Source organism: Hemitrygon akajei, chromosome 5, assembly GCF_048418815.1.
Source record: "Hemitrygon akajei chromosome 5, sHemAka1.3, whole genome shotgun sequence".
Lineage (NCBI taxonomy): Eukaryota > Metazoa > Chordata > Chondrichthyes > Myliobatiformes > Dasyatidae > Hemitrygon > Hemitrygon akajei.
The window spans coordinates 167524460-167548022 of record NC_133128.1 but is presented as its reverse complement, the minus strand read 5'-3'; the positions used below and the strand labels follow the sequence as shown (position 1 = coordinate 167548022).

Genomic DNA, 23563 nt, shown 5'->3' with positions numbered 1-23563 from the left:
GGAATTTCAGATCTTAAGATAGCTGAAAATAAGGTACTCAAATTTGGAGGAGCAAACTGAACTCACAGAGGTCACAAGAAGGAAAGAGTGAAAATGTGGATGGATTTGAAAATAAGGGTAGGGATTTTGAAACTGAACTATCGCTGGATCAGAACCCAGATCAGCAAGTCAATAGGTGATGGCAAATGGAACCTGAAAATAGAGGCAATAATGTTCTGAGGAAGTTATTGACTAATGGTTTGCCATGTCTAAGTTATTGAAAATTTGTTGATCCTTGCAACAACAAATGCATCGGAGGGTGGGTAAAGTCAGATGATTTTCCAGATGTGGGATTTTGATGATGCTGCAGCTAGATATATGATTAATGTTTGGGGATAAATGTGAAACCAAGTCAAATAATGAGGGTGTTGATGGTCATGGAACAGTACAGTAGTGCTGACTCAAGAAAATTGGTTTGACCTATTTAGTTAGAGGAAATTTTTCTACACATCATGTATATGTGTCAAACAAGAGGCCTGATAGAAAAAACCGAATGAATCAAGTAGCAAAATGTACAAGTCAACATTGAGGAGGGAAGTTTGGACAGTTGAGGAAGTAGGGAGTCTGCAGGAGTTAGACAGATTAGAAGAATGAGCAAAGAAGTGGCAGATGGAATACAGTGTAGGGAAGTTTATGTTCATGCACTTTGGTAGAAGGAAAAAAGGCATGGACTATGTTCTAAACAGGAAGAAATTTCAGAAATTTGAGCTGCAAAAGGACTTGGGCATCCAAGTGCAGAATTGCCAAAAGATTATTTGCAGGTTGAGTCAGCAGTAAGGAAGGCAAATACAATGTTAGCATTAATTTCAAAAGGACTCAATATAAAAGCAAGGATGTAATGCTGAGGCCTTATAAGGCATTGGTCAGACCACATCTGGAGTTCAGTGAGCAGTTCTGGGCACTTTATCTAACAAAGGATATGCTGGCAGTGGAGATGGTCCAAAGGAGGTTCACAAAAATGATCCCAGGAATAAAAGGTTTAATGAATGAGGAATGTTTGATGGCTCTGGGCCTGTACTCCCGGGAGTTTAGATCAATGGCTGGGGGGGGAGGGGATCTCATTGAAATCTATCAAATATTGAAAGGCCAACATTGTGAAGATGTTTTCAATAGTGGGAGAGTCTACGACCAGAGGCAGCCTCAGAATACAAGGGCTCCCTTTAGAACAGAAATGAGAAGCAATGACTTTAGCCAGAGGGTGGTGAATCTGTGGAATTCATTGCCACAGTCATCTGTGGAGACCAAGTCATTGGATATGCCAGTTTTGAGGCATTCTAGAATGAAATGTGCACGATATACGGTAATTAGTTGATAAAATAAATCCACCACAAGGTAATAAGATTAGCATAGGGTTATGTTCTGACATGGATTAACAGTGACTTTAACACAACTGACAGATCATGAAACTTCATCTGATCTGAACTGGAGTAAATTTAGGTTAATTAAAGTTCACAGGGTATATCACACATATGACAATCCCACTAATGTTTAAACTTTTGGGATCACATTTAGGTTTCTTATTATCACTCCAATGCATTGCAGATCTCTCCTACTTTTATTAGAAAGCATTGGGGGTGTATCACAACATTTAATAACAGCACAAGATAATACTCTTACATAGCCTACAACATCCTGCAAAGGCACAGGTATGTGGCTTCCCACAAATATGTGAAAAACAGTCATCTGAATCTGCAAGCTACAAGATCGAAAAGGATCTATATATGGGTTCCCTGGAAAGAGGACATATTCTAGACTCCATATCAAATAATTATTGAATTGTCAGTTTGGTTTATAAGGGGAGTGGGATGAAATATGTAATCATAGCTGTTAAATCTTTTATATCTGAAAATAATCCAGAGAAGACCTGATGAGTCCAGTTATAAACCCAATATCTTAGTGTTCCTTTAAGACAGCACCAATAGAATCCTACAACCCTTCCACATAGGAAAATAAATGAATGTCCACCCAACTGACAAATCTAGAACAATATATCGACGAAGTTGGGTATGATATAGACTCAATTAAACCTGAAGTCCAAACTAAAATTACCAAGTTATAAATTATCTGGATCTCATCAAGCATTTAATATGGAAACTAGATAAGAAGAATACAGATGGATTACAAAATTGTCAGAATTATCATAGTGGCAGGTGTTAGAAAATTTGGTTACGATAATTAAAAGAAATTTGTGGATTAGATTTTAATTCATGTGTGAAGGTCATGGCTCAATTGATCATGGTGATCCATTTACTATATCTTACAATGACTGTAAAACAATGAAAAAATATTTCAAAAGGTAATGTAAAAGGTTCTTCTAGGTAAGAACAGGAAAAGATGATTATAAGTGGCTAATGCTATGAAGAATCAAAACATCAGTCATTTGGAGATTGATTTTTTTGAGGCATTTGTCTTCAGCAAGAAATGCATTAACTTCTGATGAACCATAGGTTGGGTTTATAACTTGTCCCATCTATCTAAGGTATAAGAAATCATGTCTCTTATCAAAGCAGTTCTTCAAAATAGACACTGTAAACTAAGAAAACTACCAGAAGTGTAATTTTCTTTCACAAACAAGATTAACGCAAAGATATCATTAAAGTTATCTGCTGTTCTTCAAAGAAATTCTACAGTCTGATCGAATGTAGAATTTCCAGAGTAAAAAAAACTTCTTGAAGCGCTAATAAACTCAGTCGTCTTCCCCACTAAAACAGCTTTGTTAGTAAAATTAATGACGCAGAATTAGTTGTATTAATTAGATTAAAACTGATGGATATAATGAACAGACTGGGACAATGATAAATATAGAGGCTTGTGTCTATAGTAGACACAGACAAGATTCTCTTATATTATAGAAGTTGGGCGTGGAGAAGTAGTTTGGAGGTAAACTTTGATAAAATGAAAACAACAGTTTGATTAACCTTTGCAGATGCAATCCAGTTACTTTATTTGACCACTGAATATGCTGGATTTCTAATTGGAGCTAGAATTAATCTTATTACAGATTTCAATACAATTAAATGTCAAGACCTGTATTAGATAATTAGCACAGAAACGCTTCAGTAATATATGGCATTTTTTAATGTTTGGAATATAATCCCACGTCATTTTTTCTTCTAATAGTTTTGTTATGTTTACTTCACAGTGGTTTTAGTTTCAATAAACTTCTTGTAAAAAATTTCCTATTGTGTTGCTCTATGAGTCTGGGATAGTATACAGACTTGTGCTACAGTAAAACATATGATCAGTATGTTAAAGGGAGAAATAAAGAAAGATAGAAGATGCCTGTTGAATGGGAATAAAAATATCAATTTTTAGGTTTCTTGACTAATGTATTCTTCCAGAGAAGAGATGGTAGGGAAAGATGGGAGAATCTAGAGGAGAGGTGAGGGGCACCAGCACTTTTTTATTGTCAATACCTAACCTAGTCTAGGTACCGAATGCTTTATATTTGCTCACTTGGCAGGTTGTGCTTTCTAGACCTTTTAGGTTTGTTGAGACAGGCACTTCAGCAGAATGATTATTGCCACTGCTGGCAATAAACATAAAGCACAAATTTTATAGCACACATCTCAGTAATCACAAAGCAATGAAGAATGAAATCACCAGGAACAATGTACTTGAATTAAATTTGAGTCATTAATGAAGATTGCAAACTTCATAATATGGTAGGCAAAAGTGCTGCTTGTTTAGAGTTAAGTGGCGTTCATTGAAATAAGATCTATAATCATCATGGAGCTGCAGCTGGGGATTACAATCAATGTTGGTCTTCTAGTCCGAGAAGGAGTAAAAACAGACATTTTGACTCTCAATTATTAACCAGTAAACTATTTTAGTCTATGTCACTGCATAGATGATGGGTTAGCACAGGTAAAGCTTAGTTGTTATCATCAGTACATTAAAATGATCTAGCTCAAATATGTAAATTCAAATAGAAAAGTTAAAAAAACACTTTGGAAACCAAACACAGCAAAAACACAATTCAGAATAAGCAAGGGGTAAACTAAAGTGAGACATAATGCTAAAATCTGAATTTACAGCATACCTGTTCCCGTGACACGGCACTGAAATTGAGCAGAATTTCCTTCACTGGTGGTAGTATCTTGGATTGGACTTATAATGACAGGTGGATAAACAGGTACTTCTACCTCAGGGGAAACTACCTCTGGAACTGAAAATACATAAATAAATTAATTGACATTAATCTCTGAGAAAGGTTATTTAAAAAGGACTTAAGAGTGGTAAGTGCATAGACTATCATAGAGCACAGGTATAATACAAAAAAACTAAAGGAGTAGTGATAACTATTACAATGATAAATTAGGCAAAATACAAAGCTGTTACTTAGAGAAACATATGAATGGCATTTAGTCATCTGTAAAAGTACATAATAGTTATTAAACAAGAAAATCTATTTTCTTTCTTTTTTACTCAAAATATACTGCCATGTTTACTACTAATCATGCATGCTAAATACCAATTTCATCTCCTCTTTCTGTGTGCTCCTCAGGACAGGTAGCATGTACTGTCTATAATCACAACAATTTCCTACGTACCATAGTACTGACATAAAAATATGCTGATAACTTTAGTTATACCTTCAACGTCAAGTGAAGCACCACTAACAGCTACTCCAGCTTCATTTCTTGCTTTACAAGTGTAGGTGCCAGCATCTTCAGGGAATGTTTCAATCAGTAACAAAGTATATTGGTTCTCATCATGAAGTATCTTGCGTTTAAACCCTGAGGAAAGCTTTTGACCATCTTTGTACCAGGTTACTTCTAATTTTGGTGTGCCAACTATTATACCACAAAATCGAGCAGGTTCCCCTGCTTTCACAGCACAAGGTTCCAGTTCCACTGAAAAGGTTGGTGGTTCAAGAGCTAAAATGAGAAAGATCAACACTTAAGCAGTTCATTTCCACAAATAAGTCATTTTTATGGTCTACCTTCATAGATGCAATGCTGCCTGAAGCACATGCCATAATTAGAAAATGGTAAATGCTATATTAAAAATATCAATTTACAAAATTGAGTAACTGTGAATGAAAAGACTGACACAAAGAGATGCTTTCGGGGAATAGTTTTATTTACTACTAATACCTTATATTCAATGTCAGTTAACCACTTTTTTTTGCATTTCCTGAAATAAATTAAGATTTACTTGACTAAAGTATTCACTCATATTAATGGCCCATAACTCAGTTTTGGCATGAGCACAAAACAGGGAAAGCAATGGCTAGCCCACTGTGCTATCCACTTTTCCATTCTGTTGGCATCAATGGATAGGAACATCAAACAAATATAAATAGATTCACTAAAAGCCATTTTACCAACCCTTTCTTGCCAAAGATGAATCAAGGAACTGAGGATGTTTTAAACACTTCTCACAGATTTTACAATAATATTAAAAAGGACCACAAAAGCATTATGCTCTGTCTGATGAGAAGCAATCATGATTGTCCCACAGAAACTTTCTTGATATTTCGACCTAACCTCATCAACGCTTTCCTATCCCACACATCTTGGCTCTGTCAGAAGATTGATAATAAATACCTTTCTACTAAATTATCCTCAAGAATAAGAGTACAATACATGTAAATCTATTGCAAACCACAATATATTGTAATTATGATTAATTAAAATTATATTCTTCCTTTGACGAAAACTTAATGTCACAGCCAGCAATGTCTTGCCTTTTACTTAAATCTTCTTGCATAACTGTAATTCCATCATTTCTGCCTCAACATTACTTTCCTCCAACTAAGAAATCTACTTCCGGTTTCTTACTAAAATACCCTCACCTGTTTTGACCCTTGATAACTGCACTGACTGACTCTTTGTCCTGTGTCTTTCTGAACTTACCATTTCATTTTTCTCATAAATTCAACTGCTCTATTGTCAACCTTTTCCTCCACATAAATTTTCTAATCCATATACAGTGCAACTTCCTTAAAACTATTATGGCTGCCAAATCCTTGTGTGTTTTATCATTTCATAGACACTATCCCTTTCCTTCTAAGCCTGGAAAAAAATCTCTCAGGTTATTTACATTTGCAATTTAAAGGTTAATTACCTCACTTTTCACTAGTTCATCTGCTGAGATTTCTTCCATTTTTGATATTCTGTCCCCATCTTTTCTCTCATCTATCAGGATTATCGTAAATGTTAGGATTCCATCTCATTGATGTCATCTGCTTCAGCCTATGCCCCTAGTTCTGTTCACTTGTTGTCAAAACCCTCAACCATTCTCTTACAAATTCAAAACGTATCTATTCAATGCACTCCTGTTGGGCTCCCATTTTAATCACTGTAAACCATTAAATGCAAATCTCTGACAAAACTCTGTTGCTCTTTCTTTTGAAAACTCCCGGACCGTACAGCACTCCCGTATATCTGATCCACATTGGCTCACTTATTCTATAAAGCTTCAATTCAATATTCCCACTTTTATTTCTTTATTTCATTTCATACACAACATTACAATCCCTTTCGATCCTTTCCACCAACTTCAAAACCACAAATGTTCTTCAACTCCATTCCCCTCAGCTCCGTCCATTCACCATGTACTTCACTTAAAGTTCTGCTATTTCCCTCCTGAAGTTCTAAGTATCTCCATTTCCTACTATCATTTTTAGATTCTCCTTATAAACTAAATCAATGAAAGATTGGCTGTTTAACATATTCTTATGTTTGATTAAAATAATCTCAACTTTATAGAGTTGAAAGCTATTGCATTTTAGCAACAACTTATTGGTATGTCTTTACGCACCATTAATATACAGTGTCACAGAACTTCGATTCTTTCCAGCAACAAAGACATATTCTCCAGAATCAGAAACTCTTGTTTCAGTAATAGTCATGCGATGCACACGTCTTTGAACTATATATCTGTATCTTTCTTCAACTTGAAAGTTGATTTCAATTCCATCCTTTTGCCACTGAGCCTCAACATCATCTTCATTGACTTCAAATTCAATTACAGCTCGCTTTTTCTCAACAACCTAATTATGAAGAAATATTTTGTTAAAATTAAGTGTAAAATAAATGTCTGTCTGCATGCTCATTACCAGTTACTATTATACTATTATGGCTAAGGATTCCAAGTAAAAAGAAACTCATTATACCTGAATATTCGTGGCAACAGGTTTTGAAATCAAAATGTGTCGTGCTTCCACATACAAATTAGCAGTGGAAATACTTCCACCTGCTACAGCTGCATACTCGCCAGCATCAGACATTTTAGTAACAGGAATGGTGAGACGGTGGATAAATTTTTCATTATGAATCTTAATTCTGTAAGAAATGAAGTGAAATAGTAAGTTGAGCATTTTAGACTTAGCTTAGAAGTTGAGACTAAAGTGACTAAAAGTACAGCTAATGTTGGTGAGGTTAATAGATGATGTAGAAGCTCAATTAAGAGGAATGCTTGGAGTTTTGGGGTTTCCTAGACATATAATATACTATAAAACATATTGTGAGACAAAAGTGCATTTCTGCCTCAAACTAGATCTGCCTTATGCTCAGCTGGACAAATTAAGAAACAAGCAGGCCAACATAATGTTCTCTTAGAGAACTGCACCAGAGGAAGCCATGCAGCCTAGTATTTGTGCTTTCAGCGATAACAGGGCTATTTCCAGGCTGTGACAGCAGAGATATCTCCAGAGCAGTATTCCTTCTATGTAACCAGAGACCTGAGTTAGAATGTACCGACATAGGACAGAGGGCACAAGCATAGTATATTGTAAAAGTATATTGGGAGGCAATTTTGTACTCTTGATGCCTCAAATATGTGCAGGTGATGAGGACACTTAATTAATGGAACGTAAGATAAACAGAGGCCTTCTAGAGGATTGAGGTGACTGGTGATAATGGGCCTCTTGCTGGTACCATCATCAGGATAACTGAACAAAGAGAGATGCTTTAGCTATAAGATCACTAAACACTAATGAAACACAGCAGTGTGCAGGCCATTTGATAATTATGTCAGGATGTCAGGAAGATGGCGTCAGAAGCGACTGATCAAGGGCTTCTTGTTCTAGTGTTGGCTAAGAAATGACAACTGTAATTTGACAAAGATGCTGTACCAAATGTGTATAAAAATGCTATGCATAGAATATAGAATAGTGCAGCACTGGACAGGTAATTCGGACCATTATGTTGGCCCATTATGCCCTCCTCCTGTTTATCAGCCATATCCTTCCATTCCCTTCATATTCACATGTGTATCTAAAAGCTTCTTAAATATTAACAAACTGCCTGATTCACTACCCGTGATTACCCATTCCAGGCACCGGCAGCTCTGCATCAAAAACTTGCCTCTCACATCACCACTAAACACCTTCCCCCTAATCTTAAAAGCATATCCTCTAGTGTTTGATATTTCTAACCTGGGGAACAGATTCTAATCATCTATCCTATCTATGCCTTCCATAATTTTAAAAAATCTCTATAATTTCTCCCCTCCACCTCTGATATTCTAGGGAAAGCAATCCAAGTCTATCCAACCTGTCCTTATAGCTCATACACTCTAACCCAGGCAGCACCCAAGTAAAGCTTCTTTGAGCCTTTTCTACAACTGCCCCATCCTTGCTATAATGGAGCGACTAAAACTGCACAATCCAAGTGTGGTCTTACTAAAGGTTTATATAGCTGCTCCATGACTTACTTACACTTACAGTCAATACTGCTACCAATGAAGACAAGCATGGCATGCCATACACCTTCTTTACCACTTTATCCATTGTGTAACCACTTTCAGTGAATAGTAAGCCTGGACCCCAAGATTCCACTGTATCCCAGCTATTAAGAGTTCTCCCTATTGTCTGACCTCCCAAAGTGCAATACCTCACATTTGCTTGGATCAAACTTCATCTGCCATTTCTCTGCCCATGTCCGTAATTGATCTATATCTAACTGTATTCTTTGATAATTCTTTATACTACCCACAAACTTACCAATCTTGGTGCCATCCACAAACTTGCTAATACACCCATTTACACTTTTATCAGAATCATTTATATATACATAAACAGAAATCCCAACACTGATCCTTGTGGAACATCACTTGTCACAGACATCCAACCAGAATAACATCCTTCCACCTCTTCTTTGTCTTTTATAAGCAAACTCGTTCCGAATCCAAACTTGCAATTCACCCTTGATCCCATTATCTTCTGAATCAACCTACAATTAGGGACCTTGTCAAATACCTTAAAGTCCATGCATAACATCAACTGTTTTATCCTCATCAAGCACCTTTGACACCTCAAAAAACTTGGTCAAGTTTGTAAGGTATGACCTGGCCTGCACAAAGCTATGCTGTCTGTCCCTTAGTATGCTATGCCTTGCCAAATGCATATAACATCAGTATCTTCTATAGTAGCTTCTTTAACACTGATGTCCCCATTTCTCTTTTTGAACAAAAACACAACATCTGCTATCCTCCAGCCTGCCGGGACCTCACTTGCCACTGGTGAGGACACAAAGATCCTTATCAACGACCTATTAATCTCCTCTCTTACTTCTTTCATTATTCTGAGATATATGTTATCAGGCTCTGGAGACTTTTCTATCTTAATGCTTTTCAGATAATTCAGCATTACCTCCTACTTAATCTCAAAAAGTCCCAACACATTAGCATGCCTCACTCTGTTTTCACTATCCTCAAATTTCTTCTCCTAGGCAAATACTGCTGCAAAGTATTCACTCAGTACCTCAGCCACCTGCTCAGACTCAAAGCACAATTCCTTCTTTTATCCTTCAGTGGACCTAGCCCCTCCTTAGATTTCCCCTTTTACTTAATCTAAGTATAAAATGCCTTGGGCTTATCCTTGACCCTACTTGCCAAGGACATTACATGGCCTCTTTTGGTCTTCCTAGTCATATGCTTGAGCATGTTTCTGCTGTCTTTGTATTCCAGAAGAGCACAGTCTGATTTTAGCTCTTCCCTTTCCTTTCAAGGTAAATTTAGGATTTCTTGGGTCATCCAAGCTTCCTTTTCCTAACCATCCTTGTTCTTCCTCTTTACCAGATCATGCCAATCCTGAACTCTAATCAGTTAGTCCTTAGGCAACTCCCATATGTCAGACATGGACTTATCTATTAGCAGCTGCTCCATATCAATGCTTCTTAGTTTGTGCCCTGTCCTCTCAAAATGTGCCCTCCCCAATTTAGTACCTTCCAGTAATATCCAATTTTATCTTTACTCATAACTATCTTAAATAATGAGTTGTGGTCACTCTTCCCAGAATGTTCACCCACTATCTGATCTGTCACCAGGCCTGGCTCACTGCACAACACTAGGTCCAGTATGTTCTTGTTTCAAGTACTCTTCTTGGATGCACTAAAGAAATCCACACCATCTAAATTTTTTGTACCAAGGAAATTCCAATCAATACGGGGTAAGTTAAAGCCTCCCAGTATGACGATCCTGTTTTTTCTCCACCTTTCCATAATCTGTCTACACATCTATTCCTCCACTTCTGTTGGGAGGACTATAATACAATCCCATCAGCATAATTACACCTGTCCTATTTCTGAACTCCACCCAAATTGCCTTCATGGATGAGCCCTCCAGTAGGTTCTCTGAGTAGGTTGTGACATTCTCCCTTACCAGTAGTGCAAACCCCCTACCTCTTTTATCCCCCTTCTCTAATACAAATTAAACAATGAAACCCAGGAATACTGAGTAGCCAGTCCTGTACCTCAGACATCTAATCTCAATAATGACAACAACATTGTAATTTCATGTACTGATACGGATTCTTTACCGAGAATATTCCTGATGTTGAAATAAACACACTTTAGACCATCAGACACACCATTATTTAGAAAGCCACCTGATGAGGATATTGGTTGCCTACATATTCAGGTGCAACCCATTTTGTTTGTAAAGATCTGTACAGATTATTGTATATGCAACAGAATGTGCAAACTGTACAAGTGCAAACAGTGGCAAGCAGGTCTCCTTCCCTCTCTGTGTCTGTCTCTGTCACTCTCTCTCTCTCTCCCCACCCCCCTCCACTGTCTCTCTCTTTCTCTCCCTCTGTTTCTCCCTCCTTCCAACATGTGAAAATTATATCAATGCTGCTGACCAGGGAATGGATTTACATGAGTAATTGTCATTTAAATTGAGGATGGTGATTGGCAGCTGGAAGAATAGAGTGTTGGTGAGCCATTGTAGCAGCAATGTTGTGAGGAAGAATAAACAACAATGTTTTACAGAAGTTATGGATTTGAGGTTTACAGAGGGAAGTAATAGGAGGCCATCAGGGGGTCTTGGAATAGCTGAATTTTGAAAATACAAAACAAACATTTCCATAAGTTATTTACTAACCTGTCAGATGGTTGTATTTCCTCTCCATCTTTCAGCCATTGTATGGTAATGTTGGGTTCTGAAACTTCACACTCAAAGACTGCTTTCTTCTTTTCAGTGATTTTGATGTCTTTTATATGTTTTCTAAATTCAATTTGCCGAGCTACAGAGAAGACATGCTAATTAATACAGTGGACTGTTGGTTAAACAGCTTCAAACTTCTATAGTATCAAAACAGAATCATAAACAAATGATATCAGTTATTACCAGTCACATATAAATTCGCTGCAGATGATGCTGATCCAGCAACAAAACTGTATTCAGCTGCATCACCAAAATGAACATTTCGAATTGAAAGTGTGTGTGTTGATTGTTTGGTCTTTAGTTGTGTTCTCTCAGTTGATTTGATCTCTTTACCATTCTTGAGCCACTTATAAGTAATACCTTCAAAATTCACCGTTACTTCAAAAGTAATTGTATCTTTCTCTTGTGCATTCATATCTTTCAACATAGATGTAATTAAAATAGCTGAAAAAAGAAAACCATGAGTTAGATAGCAATCCACTTGACATTCTAATTATGATTACCAATTTTAATCATTAGAACACTTCTAAAAGTTTACAAATGCGATAATTCAAAATTAACTCTGAACAATGGATACACAGACTTCAATAAGGAAATCTTACGTTTGACTGTCAAAGTAGCAGATACTTTGTCATTTCCACAGATAAAGGTATACTCTGCAGAGTCCTCATGGCTTGTGTTCATTATAATTAGCTGATGGAGTTTGCCTTGCACGACTATTTTGAACTTGTCACTCATTTCTATTTCTACACCATTTTTCAACCATGTAGCTGGGACATTGAAATGAGACACCTCACACTGAAAAGTTGCAGTTTTTGTCTCTGGGACCTCAATGCTCTTCATAGTCTTGGTGATATGTACAGCTTGAAATAAATTTAAAAGAAAATTAGCATACAAAAATAAGTGAATCTTTTGAAATTATGAATTTTAAAATGTTGTATTCTATTTGTTCTTTGGTGATCTAACAAAATATATTTACACACTTACATTCAACATAAAGTTTGGCTTTACATTCCAGTTGCCCAATAATGGCTGAGTACTCGCCAACTTGTGCTGGGGTGATATTCTCCAATATTAGCTTGTGAACTTTTCTCTCTGAAACTACTTTACATTTGTTACTTGGCTTAAGTTCGACATTGTTGAACATCCATTTTACTGGCATGTTGTCATGTGACACACTCAATTCAAAAGTAGCAGTAGAATTTTCCATGGCTGTAATATCTTTAGGTTTCTTAATGATCTTGACAACTAACAAAACAAAACCAGAGTGTTATTTAATGTCTAACCATTCAGATAAATGTTTTAGCTTCAACCAAAATACTGACATGAAGAGAAGTCACATATATTTTAATAACTTCAGATATGCAATGTAAATAGAAATAATTTTTAATTAATGATTCTGAATGAAATAAGTCATGCAATAATTTATTATTTTTAATCCTATTATCTTCAATTTTAATTAAATATTCACATTAGAGAGGCACCTCAGCACACTAGATGATGCATCTCCACACAGCCTCAAAGAACTAGGTTTGATTCTAACCTCTGGTAATGTCTATATGAAGTTTGCAGATCACATGGACTTTTCCTAGATACTCCCATTTCCTCTCACATCCTAAAGTCATGCCAGTTGTTAGGTTAGAAACATAGAAAATAGGTGCAGGAGTAGGTCATTCATCCTTTCGATCCTGCACCGCCATTCAGTATGATCATGGCTGATCATCCAACTCAGAACCCTGTACCTGCTTTCTCTCCATACCCCCGATCCCTTTAGCCACAAGGGCCATATCTAACTTCCTCTTAAATATAGCCAATGAACCTGCTTCAACTGTTTCCTGTGGCAGAGAATTCCACAGATTCACCACTCTCTGTGTGAAGAAGTTTTTCCTCATCTTGGTCCTAAAAGGCTTCCCCTTTATCCTTAAACTGTGACCCCTTGTTCTGGACTTCCCCAACATCGGAAACAATCTTCCTGCATCTAGCCTGTCCAATCCCTTTAGAATTTTATACGTTTCAATAAGATCCCCCCTCAATCTTCTAAATTCCAGTGAGTATAAGCCTAGTCGATCCAGTCTTTCTTCATATGAAAGTCCTGCCATCCCAGGAATCAATCTGGTGAACATTCTCTGTACTCCCTCTATGGCAAGAATGCCTTTCCTCAGATTAGGGGACCAAAACTTCACACAATATTCTAGGTTAGTTGGCTACTCTAAATTGGTACTAGTGTAACTAGATGAAAGGGTCATTCATGGTGTTTCAATGAACAAGTGTGAGAGAATATGTCACAGGAGGTAAATAGAGGAATGCGACTGATAAAATCACTGCGAGAGTTACCCCAAGTTAAGAGAAAATAATATGATATAAAAATTTGTTGAGCTGATACTCAAAGCTACATCAATAGGTTGCATATGTATATTTTAATTAACAAGCCAAGACTTTAGTATGCTTGGCAAATCTATATTATTGTGCAAGACTCCCAAAACATATTTACAGTACATGATATAAGCATTCACTAACATCTTTAGGCATATTGTTGTAAATACAACATTTAATAATTGCTTGATTCAATACAATGAGTAAGCCATGAAAGAAAATAACATTTCATTCATTACTTACCTTCTACATGAAGTCTGGCATTTGCTGACACTCTGCCAAGTTTGAAGTTGTACACAGATTCATCTGAAATAACACACTTCTTGATTTTAAGTGTATGTACAGTCCCATCTACTGTAATCTCATACTTGTCACTTGGTATGATTTCTTCCCCATTTTTAATCCATTGGGCTCCAGTAACATTAGCATGTGTAAGCTCCAAAGTAAAGACTGCTTCATGGGTTTCTGTGACAGTCAGATTTTTCAAGGTCTTCTTTATCTTCACGGCTTTATAAAGAAAATTTTGAAAATATTTGTTTACAATAAAACTTTAGTAACCCTTAATTGACCATGAATAACTAAAGGAGAGGGAAGTGTTAATAAATTCTTTTGTAAGATCAATTGCCGCTATTTAAATGAAACAAAAGATGTTGAAAACGCCCAGAGGTTAGAAAGCATTTGTGAAAGAAAAATACAGTTAATATCATTTATCATTTTAGGTCCATTATGTTTCCAAGGAATTGCGCAAAAGAGTGAAAGTTAGTTTTAAATTGTAGAGAAAGTAGAGAGAGATAAAGAGGACAAATAAAATATCTGTGATAGGGTGAGGGGATAGCCTGAGGAGGTCCTCTGGTTAAATTGGTTATTGGGAACTGTTGGATAATATTTAATGTGTTGCAGATCTCAAGACTGTGAGACATACCCAGCAGGACTGAGTATGCTAATTGAAAGAGAGAAACTGAGCCAATGACATAAATGGATGATTTACAGGAGAAATAGACAGTTCTGATATGCATGGAGGAAGTGTTACCTGAAGATGGAGAATTCTATATAGCGCATGAAAGGCTGCAACATGCCTGAAGTGAAGATGATGCTCAAGATCATCTTGGGCCTAAGTATGACAGTGTAAGACACAGGAGATAGAACAAAGGCGCCACAGAAGCGTGATGGATAGCTCAATGCTGTTACAGCTCAGGGCATCAGAGTTCAGAATGCAATTTCAGGGTCCTCTGTAAGGAGTTGATCCCCTTGGAATTCATGTGTTTTCTTCAGGTGCTCCGGTTTCTTCCCACAGTCCAAAATTCATACTGGTTGGTAGGGTAATTGCTCACTGTAGATCACCCCATGATTAGTCTAAGGTCAAATCGGGGATAGCTGGGTGGTGTGGCTCAAAGGGCCTATTCCATGCTGTATCTCAATCAATCCATCAATAAATCAATAAAAAAGTGAGCATGGAATGGCATGAAGAAATAAAGTAGCAGGCAACTGGAAGCTCGAGGTTGTTCCTGGAGAGTGAACACAGATGGTCCACAAAGCAGTCAACCAATCTGCATTTGGATTCTCCAACATAAACCAGATTACATAATGAAAACTGAATACAGTAAACTGGAGTGGAAGAAGAGGAAGTGAATTGGTACTTCACTTGGCAAGACTGTTTGTGTGGTAGGAAGTGAAGAAGTAAAACAATTGGTGTTCCACACTGGTGCTTCTGAATTGTCTACCTTCTATTTGAAGCATGGCTTCTCCTCAGCCACTGAAAAGAGAACGCTTGACCACACCTCAACAAAAGCTCACACCTTTCCTTATACCTCCTATCCTCCTGAACAGAGCAAAACAAAGAAACAAAGGTCCTCTAATCCTTACCTTCCACCTCTCTAGCCTCCACATTCTATCAATCATCTTTTATAATTTTTGACTGTTCCAACGTGATTCCAGAACCATATACCGTATATCTTCAGCAATACACACAAAGTGCTGGAGGAACTCAGCAGTCCAGGCAAGATCAATGGAAAGTAGTAAGCAGTCGATGTTTCGTGCCAAGACCCTGCATCAGTGAAGGGCCTGAAACAATGACTGTTTGCTCTTTTCCAAAGAAGCAGCCTGGCCTGCTGAATTTCTCCAGTGTTGTGTGTATGTTGCTTTGGATTTCCAGCATCTGCAGATTTTCTTGTGCTTGTGATACTGTGTATCTTCCTCTCATTTGTTTGGCAACTTACTGGTCTGCTCATCCATCCCCACTAGGCACTCCCTTGCTTTTCTTTGTAACCATATAGGAGATGCAGAATCTGTTCTTTCACTTGTACCCTCCCCACCATCCAGGGATCTAGCAATCATTCCATGCAAAGCGGCAATTCACTTACATTTCTTCCATACTAGTGTACTGCATTCTGTGTTGGCAATGTGGTCAACTCTACATTGGAAGAGGCAAATGCAGATTGGTTGACAGCTTTGCAGAACCTTTCCATTCAACCGACAGAGGCAACTATGAGCATCCTGTTGCCTGCTACATTAATTTGGCAACTAAAAGCAATCTGGCATTTCTGTCAGTGGCTTCCTGCACTGTTATAGAAAGGCAAAATGCAAGCTTGAAGAAGAACACCTCACCTTCTGACAGGGCACACTGCAACCTGCAAGACTTGGTATCAAATTCTCCACCTTCAGGTAGCTCATGTTCTTTATCTGTTTCAGAACTATTTCTACTAGAAGTCATCTCTGATCATTGATTTTAGATTTATCAATAACACATTTAGTATTATCCATTATACATTACCCATTAGCACAGCCTGTCCTGCTGGATCACAGCCATGCTGTTTGCAAAACATCATGATTCTTTGTTAATAACATCATCCTCCATCTTCCCCATTAATACAGGGTGCTTCTACAATGTATTCTTGTGGTAACTTTTGCATCATCTTATCATAGATATTCTATTTATCCTATGCATCCCTCCCTGCAACTTAAAATTTATTTTCTATTTTTTCCTGTTCTGATGAAGGGCTTGCCACCTGACAAATTATCAGATTATTATTTAAATGATGAAAAATTGCAGCATGCTGTTGTGTAGAGGGACTTGGGAGTGCTTGCTCATGAATCGCAAAAAGTTGGCTTGCAGGTACAACAGGTTATTAAGAAGGCAAACAGGATGTTGGCCTTCATTGCCAGAGGGATTGAATTCAAGAGCTGGGAGGTCATGCTGCAACTATATATAGGGTACTGGTGAGGCCACACCAGGAGTACTGTGTCCAGTTCTGGTCTCCATACTTCAGGAAGGATACACTGGCTTTGGAGGTAGTGCAGTGGAGGTTCACCAGGTTAATTCAAGGGATGAAGGGGTTAACCTATGAGGAGAGATTGAGTCCCCTGGTACTATACTCTCTGGAGTTCAGAAGAATGAGAGAGGATCTTATAGAAACATACAAAATTTTGAAAGGGATAGATGAGATAGAAGTAGGAAAGTTGTTTCCATTGTTAGGTGAGACTAGAACTAGGGAACACTGCCTCAAGATTTGGGGAGAAGATTTAGGACTGAGATGAAGAGAAACTGTTTATCCCAGAGAGTGGTGAATCTGTGGAATTCTCTGCCCAGGGAAGCAGTTGAGGCTTTGTCACTAAATATATTTAAGAAACAGTTAGATAGATTTTTACATAGTAAGGGAATTAAGGGTTATGGAGAAAAGGCAGGTAGATGGAGCTGAGTTTATGCACAGATCAGCCATGATCTTATTGAATGGTGGGGCAGGCTCAATGGGCCGGATGGCCTACTCCTGCTCCTATTTCTTATGTTCTAAATTAACTCTTTCTCATTCCACTAATGTTAACTGAATATTTTCTGTGGTTTTTCTTACTGCATTCTAAGGTGTGCAGTTTGAATTTGGTTTTCAGCTATTGGGTAATTGATTGCCCAATTTGACTGATTACTCTTTCAGGTCACAACATAATTTTTTATTTGGATGCTAGGTGCTCTCTGACACAGCAAACTGAATGAACATCAATAGCTTCCATTACACAAGCTTCTCTAACTTCAGCACGCAAGAAATCTATATTTTAAATTTCATGGAGACATAAACATTTGGAGATGATGTAATTGCTGGAGGAACTCAGGTTTACCAGCATCTGTGGAGGAAAAGGGATAGTAAATGTTTCAAATCGAGATCCTCCATCAGGACTGATGCAGGGTCTCAACCCAAAATTTCATCTATCCCTTACCTTCACAGATGCTACTTGACCCACTGAGTTCCACCAGCAATCTGATAATGGCTTTAAAATTTCATGGCCAAAGTCACCTTGGAGCCATTGTAACTGTAGTTATGGGGAGAGGGGAAAACTACTGAATTTGGAGAGGGCATCATTACTAAAGCTTAGATGTACCAAACAGTATTAGCCCCAGAATATTCAAAGTTCAAATTCCATTTATTATCAAAGTATATATAAATTATACAACTTTGAGATTCATCTGCGTACAGTCACAAATCAAGAAACCCGAAAGAACCCAAATGAAAAATATTCACAGGGCAATATTCCAAAATTAACATTAATGAGGAATAAAGACTTCCTTTAAATGTATTTTTTTACTTTCTCCTAGCAACACATCCTGCTTTATGGATCTTCTTTACATATCCAATCATCTCAAATGGACATCCTGACTAACAATTGACATCTGGGAGCAAGTGATTTCTACAGAACATCTGACTGACACAAAGGCTTGCAACACCACATAATATCTTGTTAAGAAAGAGGGTTTTTAGAACTTTAAAGACCTCTGAAGGCAACAAAAAAGGGTAAATCAAATAGTAACTAATTTAAAAGTGATAATTAATCATTTTAAACCGTCAATTTCCTGTTACAGAATGCTTGCTCAAATGTACAAAATTTAATTAGCCAGCACATTCTCTAAAATGGCAGACAGAGCCAAATGAGTGTTGTGTGCTGACCGAGATCATGAGTTAGATAAGCTGCATTCTTCGTGTGAGCATTAGTTATGAGGGCTAACACCCTCAGTAATATACTTTCCAGTATGGCTTAGGCCTCAAATATATGCACCTGCATTAATTACCATTTGTAGTAATTCAACATCTGCAGTACTCCAAAACTACACATTTCATAGCTAAATTTTACATTAGCTATTGTACTTTGTGATATAAATTAGATAATATAATTAAATTTTTAACTCTAATTCACCACCAATTTTCAATTAGTGAGTTCTCCTAATGACAAACTTTATTTTCTATTAAATGTTATGTTATATGCAAATTACATTACTTTTTATGATTATTGGATATACATAAAATATGAATGATTGGGGTAGAATCCTGACCTTCAACTTTAAGTTTTGCAGAGGTCTTGGAACTTGCAACTTGATATGAGTATTCAGCTGCATCTTCTGTTTTAGTGACCTCAAAAATGAGACGTCGAGTGACTCCATCTACTTCACTTTGGATGATATCACTTAAGTTCATTGGTTTTCCATCCTTTAACCATATGCCTTCAGAGAGTTCATTAGCAACTGCACACTCAAAAACAGCTTGCTGTGATTCAGCAACAGTGAGATCCTTAAGCGGTCTGCTGATGGCACCACCTGTAGATGTTCAAAATTATGGGGGGAAAATTAAACAAAGAAAGCCAAACAAAACTTCACAAAATGTAACCATTATTCATACACAACTATACTTGTTACAATGAAAGTTAACAAAAAGAAATTCAGTTAGAAAATGATATCACTCCACTTTTTAAGGGTGGGAGGAGGCAGAAGAAAGGAAATTATGGGCCAATTAGCCTGACTTCAGTAGTTAGGAAGATGTTAGAGTCCATTATTAAGGATGATGTTTCAGGGTACTTGAAGGCACATGATAAAATAGGGCAAAGTCAGCTTGGTTTCCTTAAGGGGAAATCTTGCCTGACAAATCTTTTGGAATTCTTTGAGGAAATAACAGGCAGGAAAGACAAAGGAGAGTCAGTGGAAGTCGTTTACTTGGATTTTTAGAAGGCCTTGAATAAGGTGCTGCATATGAGGCTGCTTAATAAAATAAGAGTCCATGATATTACAGAAAAGATACTAGGATGGATAGAAGATTGACTGACTGGCAGGAGACTAAGAGTGGGAATAAAGGGGCTATTCTGGTTGGCTGCTGGTGACTAGCGGTGCTCACCAGGGGTCGGTATTGGGACTGCTCTTTTCATGTTATGTCAATGATTTGGATGATCACATTGATAGATTTGTGACCAAGTGTGTGGCTGATACAAGGGGCAGTTAGTGTTGAGGTAGCAGCTAGTCTGCAGAAGGACTTAGACAGATTGGGAGAACGGGCAAAGAAGTGGCAGATAGAATACAGTGTATGGAAGTGTGTGGTCATGTATTTTGGTAGAAGGAATAAAGGCATAGACTATTTTCTAAATGGGAGAAAATTCAAAAATCAGAGTGCCAAGGGACTTGGGAGTTCTCATGCAAGATTCCCTAAAGGTAACTGGCAGATTGAATTGGTGGTAAGAAGGCAAATAAAATGTTAGCATTCATTTATGGCTGCAGCTTTATAAGGCATTCACCAGACCACACTTGGGAGTATTATGAGCAGTTTTGGACCCCTTATCTACTAAAGGATATGTTGGCATTTGAGAGTGTCAGAGAAAGTTCACAAGAATCATTCTGAGAATGAAAGGGTTAACATATGAGGAGCATTTGATGGCTCTGGGGAAGAATGAGGGGAGATTTCATTGAAACCTATTGAATATGGAAAGGCTTATATGGAGTGGATGTGGAGAGGATGTTTCCTATAGTGGGGAAGCTTAGGACCAGGAGCACAGCCTCAGAATAGAGAGCTGTTTATTTAGAACTGAGGTGAGGAGGAATTTCTTTAGCCAGCAGGTAGTGAATCTGTGAAATTCGTTACCACAGACGGCTGTGAAGGCCAAGTCATTGGTGTATTTAAAGCAGAGGTTGATAGGTTCTTGCCTAACCTGAAAGGTTATGGGGTGAAGGCAGGAGAATGGGGTTGAGAAGGATAATAAATCAGCCATGATGGAATGGTGAAGCAGATTCAATGGGATGAATGGCCTGATTCTGTTCTGATGTCTTATGGTCCTATGTCTACTTTCAACCTCACTGAAAAAGATATTTTGTCATTCCTCCGCTGGTTTTGATATAAACTGTGATACTACTTCTTCTCAAATGCTCTTAGAAAATAAACGACTAAATTAACTACCCTTGCTTGGTTCAGTATCTCCCATTGCAATGGCTTCTCAAAAAGTCCAGTGAACTAATATCACTACTTTTTATTTTCTTCTCCAAGCTGGTCATCAAGGAAACCAGCTTATCTCAACTTCTCCAATATTTCTCCTCATCCCTTCTGATTCTCTCCTGTCAGAGTGCTTACTAATGTCAATTCTTTGATGAGTTTCAACTCTTTGTAACTTAATACTGAGAAAGTCAATCCAGCTCAACAGTTCTGTTACTGATTCCAATTCATTTCCCAGTTAATACTGAAGCACAATGTTTGCCAGCTTGATGCTTCATTTTATACTGCAGTTAAAATTGAGACCACTGGCACTTATGCTGAAATCTGTGGCTTTCTACCTTGTGTTCTCATTCTCTATCTTCCAGAAATTTACAGTTCACTGAATATTTCTCATATCTTGTCATATATTAAGTGTCATTTTCCTCATTACTTTTGGTTTCACTTGCTGAGTTGGCTTCACAGTTATCAACATTGATTTTAAAATCCTTGTAGCTTTCTATCCCTCAATAACTACATTTAATTCCATTTCTAGATCTATAATAGATTCATAACAGTTGAACAATCCATGGGTAAATATGTAATTATTAAGAGACTTCCAGAAAAAGAAGCAAAATGGAGTACTTTGTAAGCTAAAAATATTTTCACTTCCTTTCTGTTGTCTTTTAACCTGAATGTGAAAGCATACTTGTCTTTGTCAACACTAAAAATTCCAATTCATTAACAGTTATACTGTTGAAATGAATTTTATCTTAACAAATTTGAAAAAACTAGATTGCCTTGAAAATTAGATCCCCAAAAATATGTTGTTAATTAACAATTTCCTTTGAAGTGCATTTTGCTTTAAGATATATTGTGCAATAAAGTATATATGGAAAGGACTTAAGTAAATGATTTTGTTGATAAATTTGCTTTTTTTTGGGAATATGGATTGCATTGTGCCATGCAACATTTTTATATATTGAATAAAAGTTTAAGTTAGATTGTCTAAAAAAGGAAGAAATGTAGAAAATGTAGAATTATTCAGTATCTATGACCTGTTATTTCTATTCCAAGAAGTAACAAAACAGGGACTTGGGAGAATAAAAAATATATACTGTAACTTAATCATACATAAATCAGATACACAAAAGATATTTCAGGTTTGCTCAAAATGTATCTTAGAGGTTGAGTAAAAATAATAGTGGTGGTGAAAGGAATATAAGATGGGAACAGATTTCAGGAGAAAGGAAATAGAACCCTTAAATGGAAACATTGAGAGGGATAATCTGTGGATTTTACTAGAACTTGAATTTCTTCAATGTGGGAGTGATTTGCTCTCAGATGTAAAAGTTTCATTAGACATGACTGCAGGATGCCATGATAGGGACCAATTACAGGCAAGCCATTCAGTTATGTAAGGGATCCATTCTTGAAAGTAGTCTGTAAATAAAGTTTTCCAAATGTTCAAAGCAAAAAACTTCAAACAAGGTTTGATTAATATGAACATTTGTTTTATTGTTTTCCCCTGTGTAGTTACAAAGGCACAGGATCAAGATATCCTACATTAAACTGTTATGTTCAATGGCCTTAAAGTATCAATGAATGTTACATTGCTTGATAAAACATTCTACAAGTGTCAATAGAAGAGATTTGCCTTTTCTGTTTCCAAATCATATTTCTTAATTGGCCTTCCACTGCAAACTAGTAACTGTGTTTCCAGGAATATTTATATGTTTGATTACTCTAGGGCGAGTACTTATGAACAGTTTTTTAATGAGTGGTTGTCTTTTTAATAAACTAGCTGCTACCCATATTTCATAATTCCTGGAGATCTTAACATTTCTATAACCTTCCTGTCTTGAAAAATGCTTTAAAATTATGAGAGGACTTATATAAAGTCAAATTTCCATATGTCAAGTCTTCCATAAAGCTGGCAGTGTGTTTTTATTATCAATTTTGAGACAAAGGTCAAACTAATGATCCATAAGGAAGCCAAATGATAGCAGATAGAATATAAAAGCTTCCTAATTATAAAAGAATATATATAAGCAGAAATTTGAAAGTGTAAGCAATTGAGGTGATCAGTAATTGTGAGAAGAAAAGATAGCTGTGTTCTCAATTTAGAGAGAAAGTAACTCTGTACCAGGCTACTGCTGGGAGTGGAAGATATCAAAACAAGTGTTAATAAACATATGAAAGAAAGCAAATAAATTGTTTTAAGTATACTTTCATGACATATAACTCTTAATATTTTATGCTAGATATTTTGATTATAAAACTTTTTAAACATGAATAATTTTTAGTTTATTATCTTAATTGTATTTATCAGAATTAAGCAAATTCTTCCAGAGCCATGATTAGCCATTTTAGCTTTCAACTAATCAAATTGGGAAATGCCATAAACATGTGTACTGCAAAATGTATGCAGACTATTTTCATAAAATAACCCCATCAGACAGTAATCTGGAAATCTGCAATATTTAAAATGCTTTCAATTTATTTCTCTGAAGAAGTGATATAATTTTTTAATATATAACTATTGTTTT

The 23563-nt window shown here is 36.8% G+C and overlaps 1 protein-coding gene across 3 annotated transcripts in view; it reads right to left on the bottom strand.

Annotated features, from left to right (window-relative positions):
* Positions 1-23563, bottom strand: part of ttn.2 (titin, tandem duplicate 2) — a 340760-nt gene that overhangs the window by 279662 nt on the left and 37535 nt on the right. For 2 of the 3 annotated variants that reach the window (XM_073047117.1, XM_073047118.1), the window contains exons 29-38: positions 19124-19384; positions 14053-14316; positions 12424-12684; positions 12039-12299; positions 11620-11880; positions 11374-11515; positions 7163-7331; positions 6808-7039; positions 4635-4919; positions 4082-4207 (exon numbers count right to left, since the gene is read on the bottom strand). In XM_073047117.1, the coding sequence (XP_072903218.1) occupies positions 4082-4207; positions 4635-4919; positions 6808-7039; positions 7163-7331; positions 11374-11515; positions 11620-11880; positions 12039-12299; positions 12424-12684; positions 14053-14316; positions 19124-19384 (2262 nt within the window). Of the gene's footprint in view, positions 1-4081; positions 4208-4634; positions 4920-6807; positions 7040-7162; positions 7332-11373; positions 11516-11619; positions 11881-12038; positions 12300-12423; positions 12685-14052; positions 14317-19068; positions 19385-23563 lie in introns of those variants that run through there. The other variant, XM_073047119.1, reaches the window with a different exon arrangement.